The 19690-nt window shown below is 37.1% G+C and overlaps 1 protein-coding gene across 7 annotated transcripts in view; it reads right to left on the bottom strand.

Annotated features, from left to right (window-relative positions):
* ablim1b (actin binding LIM protein 1b) overlaps positions 1-19690 on the bottom strand; it is a 159232-nt gene that overhangs the window by 19670 nt on the left and 119872 nt on the right. For 3 of the 7 annotated variants that reach the window (XM_088917727.1, XM_088917729.1, XM_088917726.1), the window contains exons 7-13: positions 14082-14169; positions 12916-12974; positions 7219-7296; positions 2792-2947; positions 2235-2279; positions 1378-1422; positions 603-647 (exon numbers count right to left, since the gene is read on the bottom strand). In XM_088917727.1, coding sequence (XP_088773853.1) covers positions 603-647; positions 1378-1422; positions 2235-2279; positions 2792-2947; positions 7219-7296; positions 12916-12974; positions 14082-14169 — 516 coding nt within the window. The remainder of the gene's footprint in view (positions 1-602; positions 648-1377; positions 1423-2234; positions 2280-2791; positions 2948-7218; positions 7297-12915; positions 12975-14081; positions 14170-19690) is intronic. The other 4 variants (XM_088917732.1, XM_088917731.1, XM_088917730.1 and 1 more) reach the window with 2 other exon arrangements.

Here is a 19690-nt window from a genome sequence, read left to right on the forward strand (position 1 = left end):
CTCTGCCTTCAGTTTTGGATAGTACTGCATCTCAGGCACTGCTGAACTGGTTTTGGGGCCCAATTCTTGGTTTCCACAGCTTATACTAATCATAAAATATATTTCATATATACAGTATATGAATATTTATATATTGAACATCCAAAAACAAATTGACTTTTGGTTGTTAGTATTGCTATTGCAAATAACAGATTAATCATTATGCACAGCCCATTAAGTGTAGTCACACAGATAAAAAATATGAAAATGTTATAATCTTTAAAAAGTGCTAAATAGAGACCCTTAGCTTTGTTTTAAGTAACTGTAAATAGACAGATTCAGGGCAAAGAAAAGTTTTAAAAATTACATTTTAAGATATGCGTGGCATATACAGTATATTAAAAGAAGTATATTTTTGTTCATGTTGTGAAAGGGGTGTGCTTCTGTTCTTTAGTTTTTATTTAATTAATTTCCGCACCAAACGTGGTATTTCGAACTGCAAATCTTACATCAAGGATTATTCCACCTGTAAAATTAGTATTTCCATCTCAATGCACTTTGGCTCTGTTAACAGTTAATGAGGCTCGGAGGCATGCAGGATGCGTTTGATAATGCCCACTCACTCGCTCCTCGGGCGGGGGCGAGTTGTCACGTCTTGGGGTCTGAGGCTGTTGACAAAGAGTTAAACTGAGGAGTCTACTTCTGAGTTCCACACTCAAGCAGCTGAGTAAGTCTTGAAAATGAAATTCTTCTACGTAGAAGGTCAAATGTGTGAACAAAAGACCATTTGTTCAAGACAACAAACGGTCCTGTAAGTTCCAAGTAGGTGACAATACCCTTTAATTTCTTCTTAACAATTCAATAGTCATCAAAATATAACTAATTTTGCATCACAAAATACATGGTCCAACTTTGTTCTCATGCATTGTAAATATTTTCACAACTGAACTGTGACTTGTGAAGTATTATTTTTACTACGCTGAAAATGCAAGTTATTTTTTTATATTCTTATCATCACGCATTTTGTATTTGAAAATAAAGTTGTTTATTTCACTAAGCTCCACAGTGCCCTACAGGAGATTTTACACTGACTGAAGGAGTGGCACCTCTCTTGCTTAGCATCCAGGCAGTACGACAGAGTGAAAACAGCATTGGTTGACTAATGCAGCCCTACTGCAGTGGGGCCATCAGGAGCCCAGCCCTAGAAAACCTTTAAGTCCACCACCATATTTTGGACAAAGTGTGATTCCCAAGCTACCTGTCTCATTACCCCCCACCACCACTGTTAGTGAAAGCACAGCCTTCAGGTAATCATCACTCTTTTAAATACAAAGCTGAGACAGGCTTCAAAGCAAGAAGTTAGACTTGCTGTTGCGGTTGTTCTGCATGCTGACTTACTGTATCACTGCGCTTAGGTGAGCTGTCGCTACTAGGGCTCAGGGGCTGTCGGGGAAAGTGGGTGAGGATGATTAGAAGTGACCATGACAATCACATGAAGAGTGTAGCATCTGACTTCAAGACATATTTAATTAAGTGCTGCCTGACATCTAGAGCTGATAGATAGAATTGGACCTCAGGCCCATCCATCTGATTAATACTGACTGTAGCATATTAAATTCAGAAATAAGACCATTGAAATTAATGGTAAATATAAATGGCATACGTGTTTGGAAATATGGCATTCATTTCATGCGAATAACTTGTGAAATATACTGTATGTAATGATAAACTATAACTGTAAAAGGTCTTCATCCAAAACAAGCAGTTCATTCTTACAGGCCTATTGTAAATATAGACATTTCTCAGATCTTACTGTACAATTAATTTAGAAAATAAGTGCCTTTATTAACACTGCTTCAAATGAATGAGATGTCTTTATTGCAGGGATCACCAACCCAGGTCCTAGAGAGACCTAATCCAGCAGGTTTTGCAGGTCACCATTAAATCATCAATTTCTAAAGGTATGGAACAATTCCATTGTGACCAATTAAATTATGTAAAATAATTTAGAGACCATTGAGTTCTTAAAACTAAGGCCTCTTAAGGAATAAAAAAATATGTCTGTTAATTAAAAATATTCATTGTTTGATACATCACAAGCTTACAAGTGTGCCCAATCTGTAAAAACTGGTGACCTACTGTATAAGGACTGGGGCTCTCCAGGACCAGAGTTGGAGACTTGTGCTTTGAATGTACGCAGAGCAACAAGGAGTTAGTTGGTTATGTTTGAAGTCCCATTTGTAACACCAACTTACTCGCTCGTTTGGCATGGGGGATCGCTCCTGTCTTGGGGTCTGAGGCTGTCAACAAAGAGTTCAGGTGACGCAAGTGTCTTTTTATCCAGTATTTAGAGCTTGATTGTTTTCTTACCAACACTAGATATGCTTCGCTAAACTAGCAGTCTAAGTCTAATAATGTCTAAATTTTGTCTACTAGTTCCAAAGACTTTCTTCATTATATCTAATTAGGTCATACGCACACAAAAATGTAATTACATATGTGTTTGAGATGATTAACTGATGAACTGAAAATGCAAATAGAAAAATGTTACTTGGCACTGAAACCTTCTTTTCACTCAAATGTCATTGCTTAAACACTACTGTCCTCATATCAGATTGAGCTTTTTTACTTACCTTGTCTTAATATGGTCATCGACTGACCCTTGCAAAAAATTAGCTATGGAAAATTCTCCATGGTGTAACTCCATCCAAACCAGACCTGTGATCCACTGTGATGAACACTTTCTCATAAGATTTAAAGATGAGTTTTTCTGAAGCTTTACAAAAAGAAGAGCTGGCTAAAGGTTAATTACCTCTCCCAAACTCTGCCTTTCCTGTCTGTCCTCGATGGATGTGGTGTAAAAGGGCTCATAGGTTATCAAATCTGGGCGCTCAATGTCATAAATTGCCTTGACTTTGGGGATGGCAGCTAAGTCCTTATAATCAAGGATCTCATTGTCTACTTTTGCCTGGGGAGACAGACAGAGAGGAAGTAAGTTACAAGGAAAAAAATGTATATTGAGAAAACACACACAAACCACAGTTTTTCATGAAGGCATGGGAACACTTTCAGGATCACACTGCGCTATGTCAATCACAGTTTCGAATATTGCAACATATTCAAGAGGTTCAGAAAAGTCCCACTAATTTTTCATCTGGTGAGCTATACCATGGTTACGTTTAGGATGATTTTACCATTTCTAGCCTACCGGAGTTTCCGTGGGAGCCAGAGTATGAATACACATAAAACCCAGCAAGAAATGTTTTCATGGTCTTCCATTTTATTTTTTGTGTTACCCTCTCTTCCCACCAGGAGGTTCCTTTCAGTGTGCAGCCTTCTTGAAAACTGCTTGATGTAGGGATTATGAAAGCCTTGTCAATAGAACACAAAGGAGGTACTCACACCAGGATGTCAGATGTAACTGAACATCAGACTTGGGATCCTCTGAATGTGCGATGTGAAGATTATCTACAGGTTTTAAGGATCTCTAGACACTCAATGGGTTTCTGTATTTAGAAGATCACTTTATTGGTCATATACAATTTCTTGCATTAGGAATTTGTCTTTTCGAATACCCCAACTTGCTCTCCATGAGACACACAGACAGGGAGAGAAGCTTGGGGTCAGAGCACAGGGTCAGCCATTTTTACGGCGCCCCTGGAGCAGTTGCAGTTAACAAAGTAGGATTCCTCTGCCAACTGCAGGATATGAACCAGCAACCTTCCAACCACAGGCTCAGATCCTTATAGACTCTGCTGAAGGAGGAACTGTACTCACTGTTTAGCCCTAATATCGCTGCTGTACTGCTTGAGCTGGGTCCAACCTGTAATGCTGGATAGTCCCAGAAAACAAGCCACCTCGCATTGTAGTTCCAACTTCTTCCAGTTTCATTTTTTTTTGCATGAAAACCTTTTTACGATTTGATTGAGTTCAATCCAAAAAATGCACTGTTGCAATATACTGTACCTCCCTTTTCTCCCACTACTGCTATAAACTGACCTACAAATCAGTCTTCTCTAGGATACTTTGGAATGTTTCAGTAATAACTACAACAGGACACCTGAAGGAAGATACAATGCTGAAATGTGGAGCTCTTATTTTTTAGTTTTCAGCATTGTTGTTCTCATTTGAGAACAATCCTTACTTGTTCCTTTACAATCTAACGCTGACAGTTCTTCATACCTACTACTTGGTGCTAATAAGAATCCATGCAAGTTGATCACTTTACTTTGCCCTGAGAAGGTAAAGGGCTGCTAGCATACAGTACCTACAGTACACTGTTTTGTTTTTTAAATCACGGACCAGACCTTTATGATAATTGGCCAGTTTGAAAAGTATTTGAATTCATTCAAAAAGGAAAACCTATTTTTTTTCTTAGAATATACTTTTTCTACTGTACTCTAGCCCTTGAAGCTAGGAATGAAAAATGAAACAAAATGACCGTTTCACCGTACATGAGGACGAAGACCACACAGTTCTGTCAAAATGAGAGGATAAACTAACGCAGACTTGTCTTCATGTAAGGTACATGTATTTGAAGCACTTAGGACAGCTGCTTTTCTGGGGCTTTAAACTTTTTAACAGGGGAAGGAAGTGCCAAAGAGTTCAGTAATTAACTGCTTCCCTTTGATCATGAAAACACACTTCAGTATCCTGTGCCTGCTTTGAGTGAAACCCTATTGTGGAAATATAGCCCATGTCTAAATCCAGAGATGGCTCCTTTCAATTAAACAAAAATCCTAAAGCAGATAATCTTACAGTACAGATTATCTGGGTATGAGTATGTCTTTGCAAAATTGTTTCTAATATACTGTAATTGAAGAACATCTAAATACAGTTAAATAACAAATTAATGTAAGGATTTTTAAATGAAGTACAATTTGCATATAAATGTATTAGGATCATTTCAAATGTGCAATAGTAGTCCTCATATTAGGTTTTGTTTCTAGATATAGAGCATAACACATACCATTTTAATTTGATCACGTCTATAGCTCTTGCAAGGTCTTCTTGATAGCTTTACAAGAACTTTTAAAACTGAATGAAACTTGGAATTTGTGTTCTACCACAATGCTTCCCAAAAAACATTTTAAAAGACAACTTTTCATTTCATTTTCACAATTCAAATACTTGTACATACTCATCCAATTTAAAATTATCCATTGTTTAAATTTCAGTTCTTGACTGTTCTTGACAACTCTTCAAAGCCATGCTGTCAGGTCCACAAACCAGTGTCTAACTGTGAGCCAACTACTGGAGTGAGGGTTCTTCCACTATTATCATTACGTGCTTGCAAGTGTCTAACAAGTCACAGGACTAGCTGATTAATAGACCGGCTTACTATTGTCAAGCCCAAGGAATCTCAATCCTGATCTTGTAGGACCACACACCTGCTGGTTTTCAGTCCAGCTAAGCCTAATCACCTAATTGAAGCCTTAATTGAGCTAACAAGTCAGTTATTTGCAATATTTGCAATAGTTTATATTTTCTCGTCAAAAGTTGGGAATTGCACTTTACTTATGAAATGTCAGATTTAAAGGCATCCTCCAAACAAATCAATTTAGGGCTAAATAGTGTAACAGAGCTTGGCTTCAACAAAACCAGCATGTGTGTGGGCCTATAGGATAAGGACTGGGAACCCCTGATATAATTTCCTTACCATCCCTTGCCAAGTCCCAGTCAAGACCAAAGCAACATGACCTTGACTTGAACTGGCAACATCTGGTTAACAGTTTAAAATCCGGTGTGAAAAAGTGTTTTTAATGGTTGAGCCACTATCAAGCTCACCAATCAAATTTTTAACTTTTGTGATATAAAGCTGCACATGGTAGCTTAAAATGATCCATTGTTTGTAAAGGTTTGTATTTCTAATTGACCAAAACCCGATTGGGCATGGACTCAGACCAGGGACATGGTCCTAAAAAACTAAGTTTAAGTGCATTTCTGCCTCTGTTGCATGGCTCCCATATGAAGGCTACCTTAAATCGTGATTTTTGCCATATATTTTCACAGCAGAAATTTACCGTGCTTTCATTATGTTTCCCTACAGTCTTACTGCCTTTTCTACCATATTTTCTCACTACATCCTAAATTAATGTCATCATAAACATTAGGCCATTGCATAGTGCTTCTGAGCATCAGTTTACCATTACAGGGAACATGGCAGCCCACAGTAAGTAGATGTATAAAAAAGTTCAACTTTAATGCTGTTCATACAATTGTAAAAATCAACTAAGTGAATTTGGCTTAAAATAAGGATAAAATATTATTTGGTATTAATACAGTGTGCCACTCAATTAACTGGAATAAAAGAAAACTGGACCGATTGCCATTATTTGTGCTATGTATATTCTTATCTATTTTTATAATCTTGGATCCATATTCAGACCAATATGGTACAAATTATTCAAACTGTAACTTTGCTTGAAGTTCCAAGAACCAGCAATTTAGTAATGCAGATTACAGACTGAAATGGAATTACAAGGAAATTTCTACTGTATTGTTCTGTTTTTTAATGATAATGATCCTCATGGAAAAAAAAATGTTATCAAAAATAAGCCACTTCAGGCCTGTACTGTATGTCATTAAGAACAGAAACTGCAAAATCATTAACCATGCCTGAAAAGGACCTTGAAATGTTAAAGCCATAGAAAAACACACAGTGAAAGCAGGGTAAATTAATCCAACCGTAAATGTACATGTGAATTTATCTTGCAAAGCTATCACGAGAATACATTGCAATTAATCTGTGTGGCAGCACTGGCCTTGAGAGTCTGGCACAGAGAGTGTGGTCAGATGGCAGTACTGTTTTGTCACTTGAGGGGAAAAGGAATGGCCAGCAGCCACAGAGAGGGATGGAATGCATGGCACAGAGTGTGAGAGGGTACTGGGGGGCTGATGTTCAAGAGGAATACAGGAGACTGGGCCGGGGTAGGGGTTGGATAGACCATCACTGAATGCTAATGTACTAAACACCTACTGTAAATGTGTGCATATGCTTGGGGAGGTGGGAGTAGTGTCTGCACTTTTATAACATTTAAACGCTCAGTTTCCTTTCTGCTCTTTCTGATCCAGTCCTTGAGCCTAAGCACTCGATTTAAAAAGCACGGGACACTACTAAGTTCCCCACTTGTGACAGTTATTTAATTAAGCTGGAGGTTAGTAATATTAAATACAATTGATAACTTATTTGGGGAGACAAAAGCATGAGGAAAGGCAGTGAGTGAAAACAGTACTCACACAGATTGTATGGCTGGGTGATCCAGGTATACTTGAACCAGGTCGGGAACAAATACTTTCAGATGATGATCTTGTGGGCTGTAATGAGATGCACAGAAATTAGTTTCCAGGAACTTCTACATGTCAGGACCCAAGACCAGAAATAAGAGATTTTTAAGAGCCTTTGAAATTGCAAACAGGTTTATATTAGTTTTTTAGAAAATAAAATCCCTTTGAGACACAAATATGATTGTGCCTCCCTTTCACATACTGTATCTTATAGAGTCCTAAGATGTCAAATTTAGTTGTAAAATTATAATGCAAACCATCCACTCACTCCCTCATTATTCTGCTTCCAAAAAGGGCTTTTCATTTTTTCCTGTGATTCATTAAAATATTGAAATGCTTTAGTTTAACCAAATAAAAATCACATCCAAGGTTTCTCATTTCAATACAAATGAAAAAAAAAACAACTTATTTAGTTTCTGTAATGATTTCTTAAGTCTTTTTATTACATCATTAGTCATTTAAAAATGTCAGGATGGTTCAAGGTAAAACAGTCGTTAATATACTGTAGTTTCCACAGCTATTGTGCGTCCCATTACCAGACACTGACACACTCATAAAACACAATGATAAAATACTGTATGTGGTTCAAGCAACTGCTATAACAAAGAAGCAAGATTTGCATTTTTGTTCTGATAAATCCAAAATAGTGAACTGTGCAATTGGGACCTTTGGCGGTTACAACGATAAAACTCGGTATGGGTAAAAGCTTAAGTGGTTGTGCACAATCCTTCAGTTGATGGGAAATGGTTTTGAAGTCATTCTACATGTTCCCAGACTTCATCTGATAGGATAAAAAAAACACTACACTGATGTACAACAGATGTGGGTGAAGGTCTTTATGAAACCTGTGGAATTCTATAGTTAAATGAGGAAAGGTGGAAGGATGAGAGGCTTTCCCTGGCTTCCGATAAAATGCATACATTTTTGTTATAGTCTCTGATCCGTGATGCAGCTGAAACCCAGACACATGGGCTATGGCTACAGATGGTCTGATTATCCGATTGGAAAAGGTGTTACTAAAAAGCAAGGTCATATTTTTGGTCAGTACCATTATGTGAAGATGAAGAATTCAAAGCACAATTTAATCATACTCACGGATTAATAGTGAAGTACAAATTACTTTGATTTGAAAAAATGTCAAAATGATTTAATTTATTCAGCGCTGAACTTTACTTATTAGTAAACCTTGTAGCCACTCTGGAAAGGTCAGTCCATTTGAGCGTTCTCATTAACTCCAGAACTTCAGCCTCTGCTCACATTTTGACCAGGAGAACTCTGCTGCCAAACGATCAGCATCATTTAAAAGCGATTGTATTGCTAGAGCAAGTATCCAAAGGGCTTAACCAGCAAAATGAAAAACAAAGTCAGCTGTTGGCACTAGAATTGACCATGTGCAGAAGTACAGTATGCTTCTCACTATTTGGGAAGCAGCCTTGTTCTTTGACAGTTCATGCACATTGAGTCTGCATGGCAAGAGAATGGTAGTGTGCGAGTGGTACAGATGAACTATACCATATGATGAGCAGAGGGCTTCCAACAGAGGCTGCAGCTCAGGGTCAGAGGACGAAACACGTGGTCTTTTAATGAAAACGAAAGGGAGTCACACCACAGGTTGACTGCACAAGGATGCAAGTGTCCTTTCGCCTTAGTCTCTTGCTTGTGCAAACACAGAATGATGCCATCGCACAGGCAAGAGCTAATACAGTACCTGCCTTTCTGTTTTGGTGAGGTTCTTTATTGACGGAGGTAACAGCTGTGGAGGAAGGAACAGTTTTTCATTTCGTATTACTCAGCACTCAGCACAAACAGCTTTGGGTTAGTGCTGCTTCTGCTGGTTTATTACTTTCCTCACTTGTTAAAAATACCACTACTTAATTTCCGCCACGTGTTTAGTAATAGTTCGCTGCTAAAAACACTGCACACTGAAAACTTTGCTTTAGTACAAATGCCTTATATGAAACAATCTGCAGTAATCATGTATCTATAGAGTAAGAGTTGCACTAGAAGCTTCTGGACTACCTAGACAAGTTGCTAAATATGATTGTCTGAGATCCTTCTAAGAAAGTCAGGATGAGGGATAAGTTATCTACTAGCAACCAAAGAAATGGATTCTCTCTAGTTTGCTCTTTTGTCCATTACAATAATAATGAAAGACTCCCTCACATTTACAAATGAAGCTTAAGCAAAACAATAGTTCTATGCATACCCTTATACTGTCTCAGCTGTGTGCCTAGTTATTTCAAATATTTCTGTGGCCTATAGTATCTAGTATATGGTATACCTTTTCATATTGAGCACTGTTCAAGGTGTTCTTTTTATTTGGGAAGGGGGAGGGGTTAGAAAGTTACTGTATCTGATCTTTTAGCGTCAGTATCCCCTATCTGCCTAAATGGAGGAACCTTCCAGAATCTTTCAGCTGTGTCTGTCATCATAGGCATGAGTTTAGCTCCATAAGATAAGCTCATTCACTCTGTCACAACGTGTACAGATACAGAATGCCCCTGCATGCTTAAGACTTTATACATAAAACTTGGCCCACAGAAGGGAATGTTATATTGTGCCTTTTCCTGAATAATTATCCATTAATGAAAAGAATAACCCGTGGAAAATCTCATGAGGTGAAGATTTATCTTCACAAGAATTGAAAACTACAGAAATTTGATCATGAGTAGCTCAAGTAGGTAGCTGTGTCAGTATGTGTAGGCTGCAAAGGTTTATTCAATGCTGAAAAGAGAATAAAAGAAACAAAGTTTCGACTGTGGAGCCTTCTTTGGGTGTCTTTTGACACACCCAAAGAAGGCTGCACAGCTGAAACTTTGCGTTCCTATTCTTCAATTTTTAGCATGGAATAAACGTTTACTTGTAAATTTGATCACGACAATTTTCACTTATCCTTTTAAAAGGACACATCATGAAAAACATATTTGCACTGCATAATTTTCCATAGGTCAAACAGCACAATCAAAAAAGTGGCCATTTATACAAGGTCATTGTCCCTGCTACAATGGTTTATTTTTGTTTGAAGACCTAGCTGATCTTTATATAAAAATCGTCAAGTACTGAAGAAATTAAGTACTGAAGGATGAAGAAATCCGTAGACGATGTAGGGTGGTGGATGTAGTTGAGAAGATGCGAGAGGCGAGGTTACGGTGGTATGGACATATTATGAGGAGGGACGTTGAGGAAGTAACAAAGAGGGTAATGGAATTTGAGGTGGAAGGTAACAGGGGAAGAGGCAGGCCTAGAAAGAGATGGATAGATTGTGTGAGAAAAGATATGGAGGTATGTGAAGTGAGTGAGGAAGATGTGCTCGACAGAGACAAGTGGAGAAGAGCAACCAAAGCAGCTGACCCCAGGACAGTCTGGGACTAAGGCTGTGAAAAAGAAGAAGATGAAGAAGAAGAAGAAGAAGTACTGTATATTGTAGTAACTTACAAACTGTATGAATAATACTTTTTCTGAATGTAACAGATCACCATTCTATTCAAATCTGGTAGTTTTAGGTAGAAACAAAATTTAAACTTCATTGAGAAATCACAATGCATTTATACGTTTTATTAGACTAGAGAGAGAACGCTTTGTTTCTTTATTCCCAACCCCGACCCCCTAAAAAAACACTGATTCGGGCATCTTACTTTCTGAACTTCAAGAGATATTCAAGTGCCAGATTCCCACATTTCCAACAATCCCCCAGGTACTTCAACATCTCCTCAAAAAAGTAATTATTTCTTTAATGGTGATTTAAAAAAATGTTACAGCTTGCACATGACTGTTCAAAAGCATCATCAAACTGTGAGATTAGCACTGGGCAATACAGGTGGGTTAGATCCCAGCTACAAAAAAACACTCTACAGCATCTACCTACAGTAAACTGCCCACTAAACAATAGTGTGCCCAAACACTTGGAGGCCAAGCCAGTATTTCCCTGAGTGCTCACGTATCGTCATTGTTAACCCGCAGAAAGAAATCTGAATAGAATGAGACTTCGAGTCAAAAAAGATCATAAGGAAACAGTGAGAAATCTATGGGATGTCCTCTACCAAGAAACAAAATACAAATCCTGCCTTTCTAGTTCTGATGGGCATGGGTATTAAAATAATTAACATAAAGCTTCTGCACTTTAGATTTCAAGCTGTCAGTTATCTCAAGGTGATTAAGATACATTTCATGTAATGTGTTAAAGACCAACTTTGGTTTTATTGAAGTTAGCAAGCCCTCCAAAGCAGATTTAAAAGCACCATGTGAATACCAGTCAGGTGGTAATCCATGTCACTTCATAGACATGTGCTGCTCACAGGAATTTATTAAATCTCTCTAGTAGCACGGTATGGGGCAAGCTAATTAAGAGCTGTGTGGATATGTATTCAGGTTAGAGGAATTCCAATGTTTTATAACACCAGTTGTATAACCTATCTCGGCTCTTGTGCTTTTTTTAATTTGACAAACAGAAGACCAATGTTCCTCTGTTTTTGTTCATTTTGTATCATCATCCTTCATTGTTTTTCAAACATTTTATTCTTATCTTGGTTTTCCAGGTCCATCAAAACAACATTTGAACTTACTTTTGCATATTCCCTAAAAATAAAGCAATTTCTGTTTCTGGAAGAATAATTGTCAGATTACATGTGGTAGACAATTCAGTTTTAAAAATATTTTTAATGATGTCATTTTTTCATGTTGCCAGAATACATTACATAATTACATTGACTTTTGTAGAAATACAACATTCAATTAAATGTTGTAGAAAAAAACGTCATAATTAGGAAATCAACAGTGTTGAAGGAGTTAAAGGAGTTCTTTAGCCCAAGTGACTGTAAGTGAAATAAAGTCAAACAACGCATTTCCTACTAACGATGAGCTCACATCCAACATATTCCTAACTTCATAGGATGTGCTTTTTTGGGTTACTCTTCGGTACATGAACAATGCAGGGCAATGTCACCGGCAGAGTGCAATGTGGTTAATATTTATGGCCGTGCAGATTGTGAGCATAGGAAGGGAACCAAGCTTCGGTGCCTTTCACAGCGTGTTCTAACATTACGTAGATTAAATGCATTTAATTCTTTCTTGACATAAGCAAGAAAGCGCGTAAAATGGGAAGGAGCAGCAAAAGCATGGTGTGGCAAACCTCTGTGGACTGCGGTCTGCGCTGGATCAGACATTTGGGATAAAAGATATCGAAGGGGGAACGCTTTGTGCTTTGATGCGGGCGTGGTATCTGAGAAGAAAATATCAAATGACCGCATTTACCTTTCTGGAACTTGGCTTCATAGGTTTTGAGCATTGGTATCGTGAAAGAATGCAACAGGAGGGAAAAAAAAGGTAATCTGAGATTGTTCAATTACTCCCCACCTTTAATAACTGGTCCAACATTCTTATTATTTGTGAAGGTATGAAGACCACTGTGGTAGTATCCAACAAAGAAGGAAATGGTGTGAACAAGCTTTAGGAAAATAATTATTTAATTATTTAAATAATTATTTACAATTTCAATTATTTAATTAACAATGCCATTCAAAAGACTACAGGCAATGCAATTCAAAGTTCAGATTGTTAAGGTCTGAAACCATTTCAGAGGGGGGTTACAAAATATTTTGCTGGTAACACAATACCACAGACATTCCTAACACTGGCATTAGCTGTTCTTACCCTGTGTTTTTCTTCTGCTCTGGTAGAATGTTTACAGTCTGGATGCCAAACTGTTGACCCTAAAGTAGAAAAAAAGAAATAACCCAAACCTTTTAAGAACCAGAACCACAGAACAACCAGAAAAAAAATTAAATTAATTAAATACTGTAACACTTGGTTCCATAAAAGAAATTCAGAACCATGACCTGCCCCTTAAATCCACCACAAAGTACCTCAAACAATACAGTAAATACTGCATTGTCATTTGGAATAAAGTTAGACAACATACCGAAGACATAAAGACATATGGAAAGGTAAAGCTGCGTCTGGGCAAAGTGGCCCTAGTGTATGTGTTTGTGTCTATGTGTGCCCTGTGACTGCACTGGCATCCTGTCCAGGACGTTTTCCTGTCTTGTGCCCAATGCTTTCTGGGATAGACTTCGGGCCACTACAACCCTGAATTTGATAAGTTGTTATTGAAAGTGATGGTGATATTTGGATTAGGTGAATTTTCATGTGGGTTTTTGTGCTTCTATAAGGAAGTGAGGACCAAGTGGGAGAAAGGTGCTTTGGGAAATATCAGCTAAACATTCTTTTTGTTGATTAAACAATGGGTGAATAAAGCTTGTTTTACATCTGTTGAAGTGGAATGTACTGTAGTTGCAAAGATCCCGAGTCACCCTACCACAAGCACAGATCATACAACTTTACCATAACAATAGAAGTTCTAAAACTAAAATATTATAACAAGAGCTTCTAAAAATAATACAAATTATGGGATTCTGTTGCTTTTTGGAAAATAAGAATTTTGGAAATGATCTTCCATTTCGATATCATTCGCCTATGAGTTTAAGATGAGTTTAAGACCTGAAATTTGTGAATTTGTACATACTGTACATGCATTTTATACAATCTGCTTATAAGTTACATATTGATTTGTTTTCTGTTTATAAGCCACTCTTTTCCTCATACATAAGGTATTTCAAATTCAGTGGAGCTATTGTATATAATCTGAAATGAAATATTCTTATAAATCTCCTTTGCTAAAGACCGGAAACAAAAATAAAACCAAATTTGCCCTCTGAATGACGCTGGTAAGAGGATCATCATGTCAGGTTTCTTTCACTGTAATCCTGATGTCTTTTAGTCTGCTCCTGTCAGGAGGTGCAGATCTACAGTGTTCTTACCTTGCAGGTACATTTCCTCTCCTTCTGTGAACATTTGGTTGCACCTGCTGCATCGTGCACAACTTGGATGATAATGTTTATCTCCTGCCTAGGAGAGAGAAACAGGCACAACTGGTCATGCTGTTATTAATAAAACTCCAAGTGGAAGTCAATATATCCTCATTGGTCTAAGCAAAAGAGCACCACACATTTTAACAACTGTTTTTAGGGGAAACAAAAGTGCGAAAGTAAGTAAGGTGTGAAAAAGTTCAGGTATAGTACCTAAGCAGCTACAAGAAATAATAGTATTTTCTTTAACCTTTATTCTTGTTTTTAAGACTCTCATAAAATCCATCTTGTAGAGTACAATAGGCTTACAGCCCCCTGAGATAGACAAGGCCCGAGAAACAATTGGTTTTACTCAGACAGCCAACTTCTGCTGCCTTTACAGACATATTTGTATTTCTGCATGCACAGATGTAAGTTTACTGTGTTGTAATGCACTAAATTTACAGTGAAGTCATAGCATAGAATATGAGAAACTGCAGAACACTATGCTTTACACTTATTCTGGGAAACAGAGCATTTTATTTTTTGATGACAAAAACCATTAAAAAAATCATAACGCCAACAAATCTTATGTTAAATGTTCAGATAGCAACCAACAAATGCTTACTGAATTACTACTTCTAATTGTACTTGAGGAATGGGAGAGAATGTGTGTGCCACAAAACCATTTAAGCACAAGAAGCACAAAGCATCAGCACTGTCAGAATCCATTCTGCTTGCATGACTCATACGTACATGCTATATTTGTCATTCAGTTAAGTACAGTACCAATTAACCTGTAAAATAAGGTTTGAGACTAACATTTGCACACTATTGAACATTTGTTTACAAAAACAGCAAAGTACTGTACCACTTGCCAAGTTGAATTAGCATTCAACAAACCTAGGGCCAAAAATTAATTAAAAACTTTAGTGCATCATTCCCCACAGGAAATAATCAGGATTATTAAAATAAAGTATTTTGAATATAGGGCACAGAATATACATTTACAAGAGATTAGATACCACACTTAATAAATTATCGCACAACTCTATTACTTATTTTGAACAAGGTGGGTACAAATGTACATTATACACAATTTTGACACCAGGTGCTAAAATGTTCTGCCACAGTTCTGCAGATGTACTGTATGATTCAATAAGGATTCCCACTAGGCCACTCAGAATCAGACATTCACAGACTCTTTTTTATATTAGCTGTTCTTGTTTGAATCTTCTATTTAATTCAGTGCTCTCTACTTCTTTTTCCTTAACTATTTGCTGCCATGTGTGACAGTCATGCTGAACTGCAGGTTCGAAAAGTAGGCTGTGAAACAGTCCAGTGGTTAGGTGCTTGGAGATTTGGTTCACAGAGATGTCAGGAATGACAAACTGATATGGCTCCCTTGCACTGCTGTCCTTCACAAGCCTCAGTTGTTAAATGGGAATTCCTCTGAGGGTCACGGTTTTCTGCCTTACCATACTGACGCTGTGTTAATGGACTAAAAGGCCATTTGTGTTGGCTTTTCTCCTCACTGTAATTAAATGTTAAGACTCCAGGCTATCGTATTTCACAAAAAATGGAAAAGCCTTGGATTTCTGCTATTTTAGTTGGAAGTACTCTTTGTGACCACCATTCAGTGCTCTATGCAGACACACAACGTGCAGCAAAAACCTTCACTCAGACAGATGTGGTCTGTACTTCAGTAGCTCAGATCTCAGCCATTGTCTGGCTGTTCATCATAGTTTTTTTCTAAAACAGGAAGATCTTAAAGTATTTCTCCACATTTTACACTTGTTTCTAAGGTACTGTATGAAAGAACAGAAGCTTTATTTTGATTAAATAGAATTTCAGCTCCTTAGAGAATGCAAAGTGTGGCATAACATTGCAATGCAAAATAAAAATTTCTTCTTGTAATAGGTAAGTTGTAACAACATCCATACTGTAGAGATACACCCACACGACCCACTCAGTTTCCAGTAATATGGGTTTCCAGGAATAATTTCAATATCGTTTCTTATAGTGCATGAATTTATTTAATAAATAATGGATAACAAATAACAATAAAGGGTTCACTCTTTATTTTGAATGTATTTATTTTATTGACTATAGTACCATAACAGGTTTTTCTGACAACCCATAAGAATAGAACAATGGGGACATTTTTGCAATTATCTCTGTTAAAAGATTAAGCTGATGTTATCCTAATGTCTTCCATATAAAGGAGATTTTTAATTCATATTAAATTCAAGACCTTTTCAGGTCTACACTTTGGTAGCTGTTCTTTAGCTTAAACTAAAAAAGAACTGACAACTAGCATTGTATTATTGTCATGTTTAATGTTTAAGTAATCATATTTTAGCAGTTTTTACCATCTGTAATATTGCTTTGCAGTATGGACTGTGATTCTAACATTTACTGTAGCCCCAATTCAGCTTGGCACAATTTACTCCTCTTTTATTTCACAACATTCTATGTTGCCAGTTGCAATGTAGCTTCACAAGGTTCATTCATCACACAATAAATCACAATAAATCTCATGTCTCAATTGTACTCTGTCAGTCACTGCCAGTAGTTCCTTTTTCAGTCTGAGAGCCAGTAACTCCAACCCAGCAGTAAGACTGAACTTCATCTTTTCCAGAGCATTCTGATCATGTCTCTCCCCGTCTGTATTCCACCTTTGTGCTTATTATCAACACAACACCATACTGTAGAGGGGATTTATTCAGAACATTTAACCTTCAGTCATTAGAAAAACAAATCCTTATGAACATACAAAAAATTTATTTTGAAAACCATTTGACTGGAAATGGTATTCTGCATTTTAACAGCATCAAGGCTCCTTATTATGTTGTACTTTCCAAAACGTTAATACCATTTAATAACCAACAAAAAAACTTGCCATGAAAAAAATCCTTTCTCATTGTTTAACAAACACTATTTCAAACGATTACAATTATTATTATTACATTTATTAAATCAGAACACTGACTCAATATTCTACTTGAACTTCCAACGTAGTTTTCAGATAGTAAAACTACATTCGAGCCAAGGTTGTTATGACCTTCAGGATATTTTTCCACATTTCAGTCAAGGAATAGTGCCAAAAAGTCAAGAATAATTAATATGGAATCCATTTAAAGCATGTGATACTATGTGCCTGATTGCAAAAAGAATGTCTCTATGGAATCTCAGAGGCAAGCCTTTTTTCACTTCATTATTCAAATCTTTTTTTACTTCCAAATTATTAATCTTCTTAAAAACTTTGGTTAATTTTAATGCTATTGCAAATCAGCCGTGTGTTGCCATTTTTTATCAGCCTGTGAAGAATCATCTGGACACAACAGCAGGACAGAAGAGAGATTGATTTCAATGTCCTGTGGTTTCCGATCAACATTTAGAATGAGTATTGCCAGTCACCATTTTGGTCTTTCCACCCCTTTGTGATTGAATGTTGAAAATCTGTACTGAGAACTTCATCTAATGTGCTGAAATTTGGAAATATTTCCAGTTTTTGCAGGGATGATTTCAATCTCCCTCAACCTTTGATTCACCGCACAGTTTTATCACAAGCACAACAGAGGCTGACCCAAGGGATTCTGACAGATAACCACTCCTTTGTAGCACAAGATAAAGCCCAGTTCCTTCTCCAGCACTGAGGGAGCAGCTTACGTGGACTCTACAGAAACACGGCCTATGACTTTGCTAAAATTAAGAAGTGCACATTAAAAACTGTCCAACGGTCTCAACAGTTATACAGTACTGTAGGTACCACAGAAAAAACACATCTTTTATATGATGGATAGCTCACATTTTACTTCTCAGGCAGTGCACACTGTAGAATCACTTATTTGAATCTATATGTACAGTTAATTTAGATTTTTCATATTATTTTCACATTAGCCTCTTTTCTGCATGTTTTATCACACTTTACTCTTCCCATATTTACAGAAGCTCTGGCATACAAATCCTTACTGAAGCTATGCTGTATTCCATAAATGCCGATCATTAGCAATTACATAAAGTTTGGGATATATATCCCTTGATCTCAAAGAGCTATGGAACATCACACCTATAGCAAAACTTCAAGACATCTAATGGTGTGAAACTACTTTACTCGGTCACTGTTACAGGGGGTTTTGAAAACGGTTCCCTTGATTGTCATAAATCAAAAATCAGTCTTAGTACTCTTAAAGCTGAAACTGTTTAATAGTAAAGGTGCTTGGGCATGTTAAGCTCTATGATCTACAGTATGTGTCGGATATCTGCACTAGATTCATGTCTCTAGCAACAACTGCGACAGATTTTCAAGTGGCAATTCAGAATTGAATGGGGGACATAGAGGGTAAAGTGGGATTAGCTGGCCAGGACCCACTCAGCTCCTGATGAAACTGTAATCCCAATGGCTCTTGCAGGTTTATGGGCCTGTAGGCCATGAACCAACCTGTGCTGAACGTCTAGTCAGGGGCTGCAGCAAGTCTCATGTGATGTGTTAACAGACAAGTACTATACTGTAACCTTGTACAGTAGGTTAAAGGCAGGCAGGTTGCAGTTGAACCAGAGGATCGATCAGAGCCACAGGCAAAGACAACTCACATTTGGCTGTTTCAGACTGGGTAGGTACCCACTGTAAAATGAGATTTTATTGTAATCATTTTACAACAGAAATTAATAAAAATAATTGTACTTTTTGAGTATTTATTGGACTTTTTGAGGCTGAATTCTACTTTATACATTTCAACACCTGTGTAAAGTGATTTATTTTTTTTATTTATAATGACTACATAAACAGAGAAGTACACCCCAGGGAGTGCTGTCTTGGGAGATCACCACGTTCTATGGCTGATGGCTAAAGAGACTTGGCTCTACACTATACTTCACAGAGCTAACCAAAAATGTGCTATATATCATACCCTGTTTTTTGTTCTATTAACATGCCCTTGCCTTATGGTGTTGCAAAAACAATTAAACATAAAAACATATTTTTTCAAACAATCAGTAGTGAATAGCCCATGTATTCTCAAAAGCTCAAGCAATTCTGTTTAAAAAAATGACTGCTGAAAATGTTTTGAATATTTTGGAGCCAATTTATTGCAAAAGATGTTACGTAAATAAACATCTGGACAAAGCTTAGACAACTATGGGAATAACAGGGCTTCTATAACAGCTTTCTCTGGGTAGTGGCCAGACATCTGATGCAGATCACATGCAGGAACTACCTGACGAACTGTGGTGATTTCTGTATACTGTATAGTTAGGCATGCCTTCAATAAGTGTGCCAGGCTCAAGACCACAAAAAAATTGCATTCATTGTTCGCAGTTCGGCAGTTGAGAAGAAAACAAAATAAATCACTTGAGATGCATTCTCAACCAAAAGGCATGCATGATATTAACTTAATGTTTTAAGGGTATTCTCTCCAATGGCAGCTCTAAAATGTGGCCATTCACAAAGCCACTTTCCAATGTTTTTGTGACAATACAAAAATTTGTTCTGTTTTTAAAATCTAAAGAATAAATTATTGAAAATCTTAAATGCTTGATTTCCCTTCTTTTTAATTTGTTCTATTCCATATTTAGGTGGA

Source organism: Atractosteus spatula, chromosome 5, assembly GCF_055471065.1.
Source record: "Atractosteus spatula isolate fAtrSpa1 chromosome 5, fAtrSpa1.hap1, whole genome shotgun sequence".
Classification (NCBI taxonomy): domain Eukaryota; kingdom Metazoa; phylum Chordata; class Actinopteri; order Semionotiformes; family Lepisosteidae; genus Atractosteus; species Atractosteus spatula.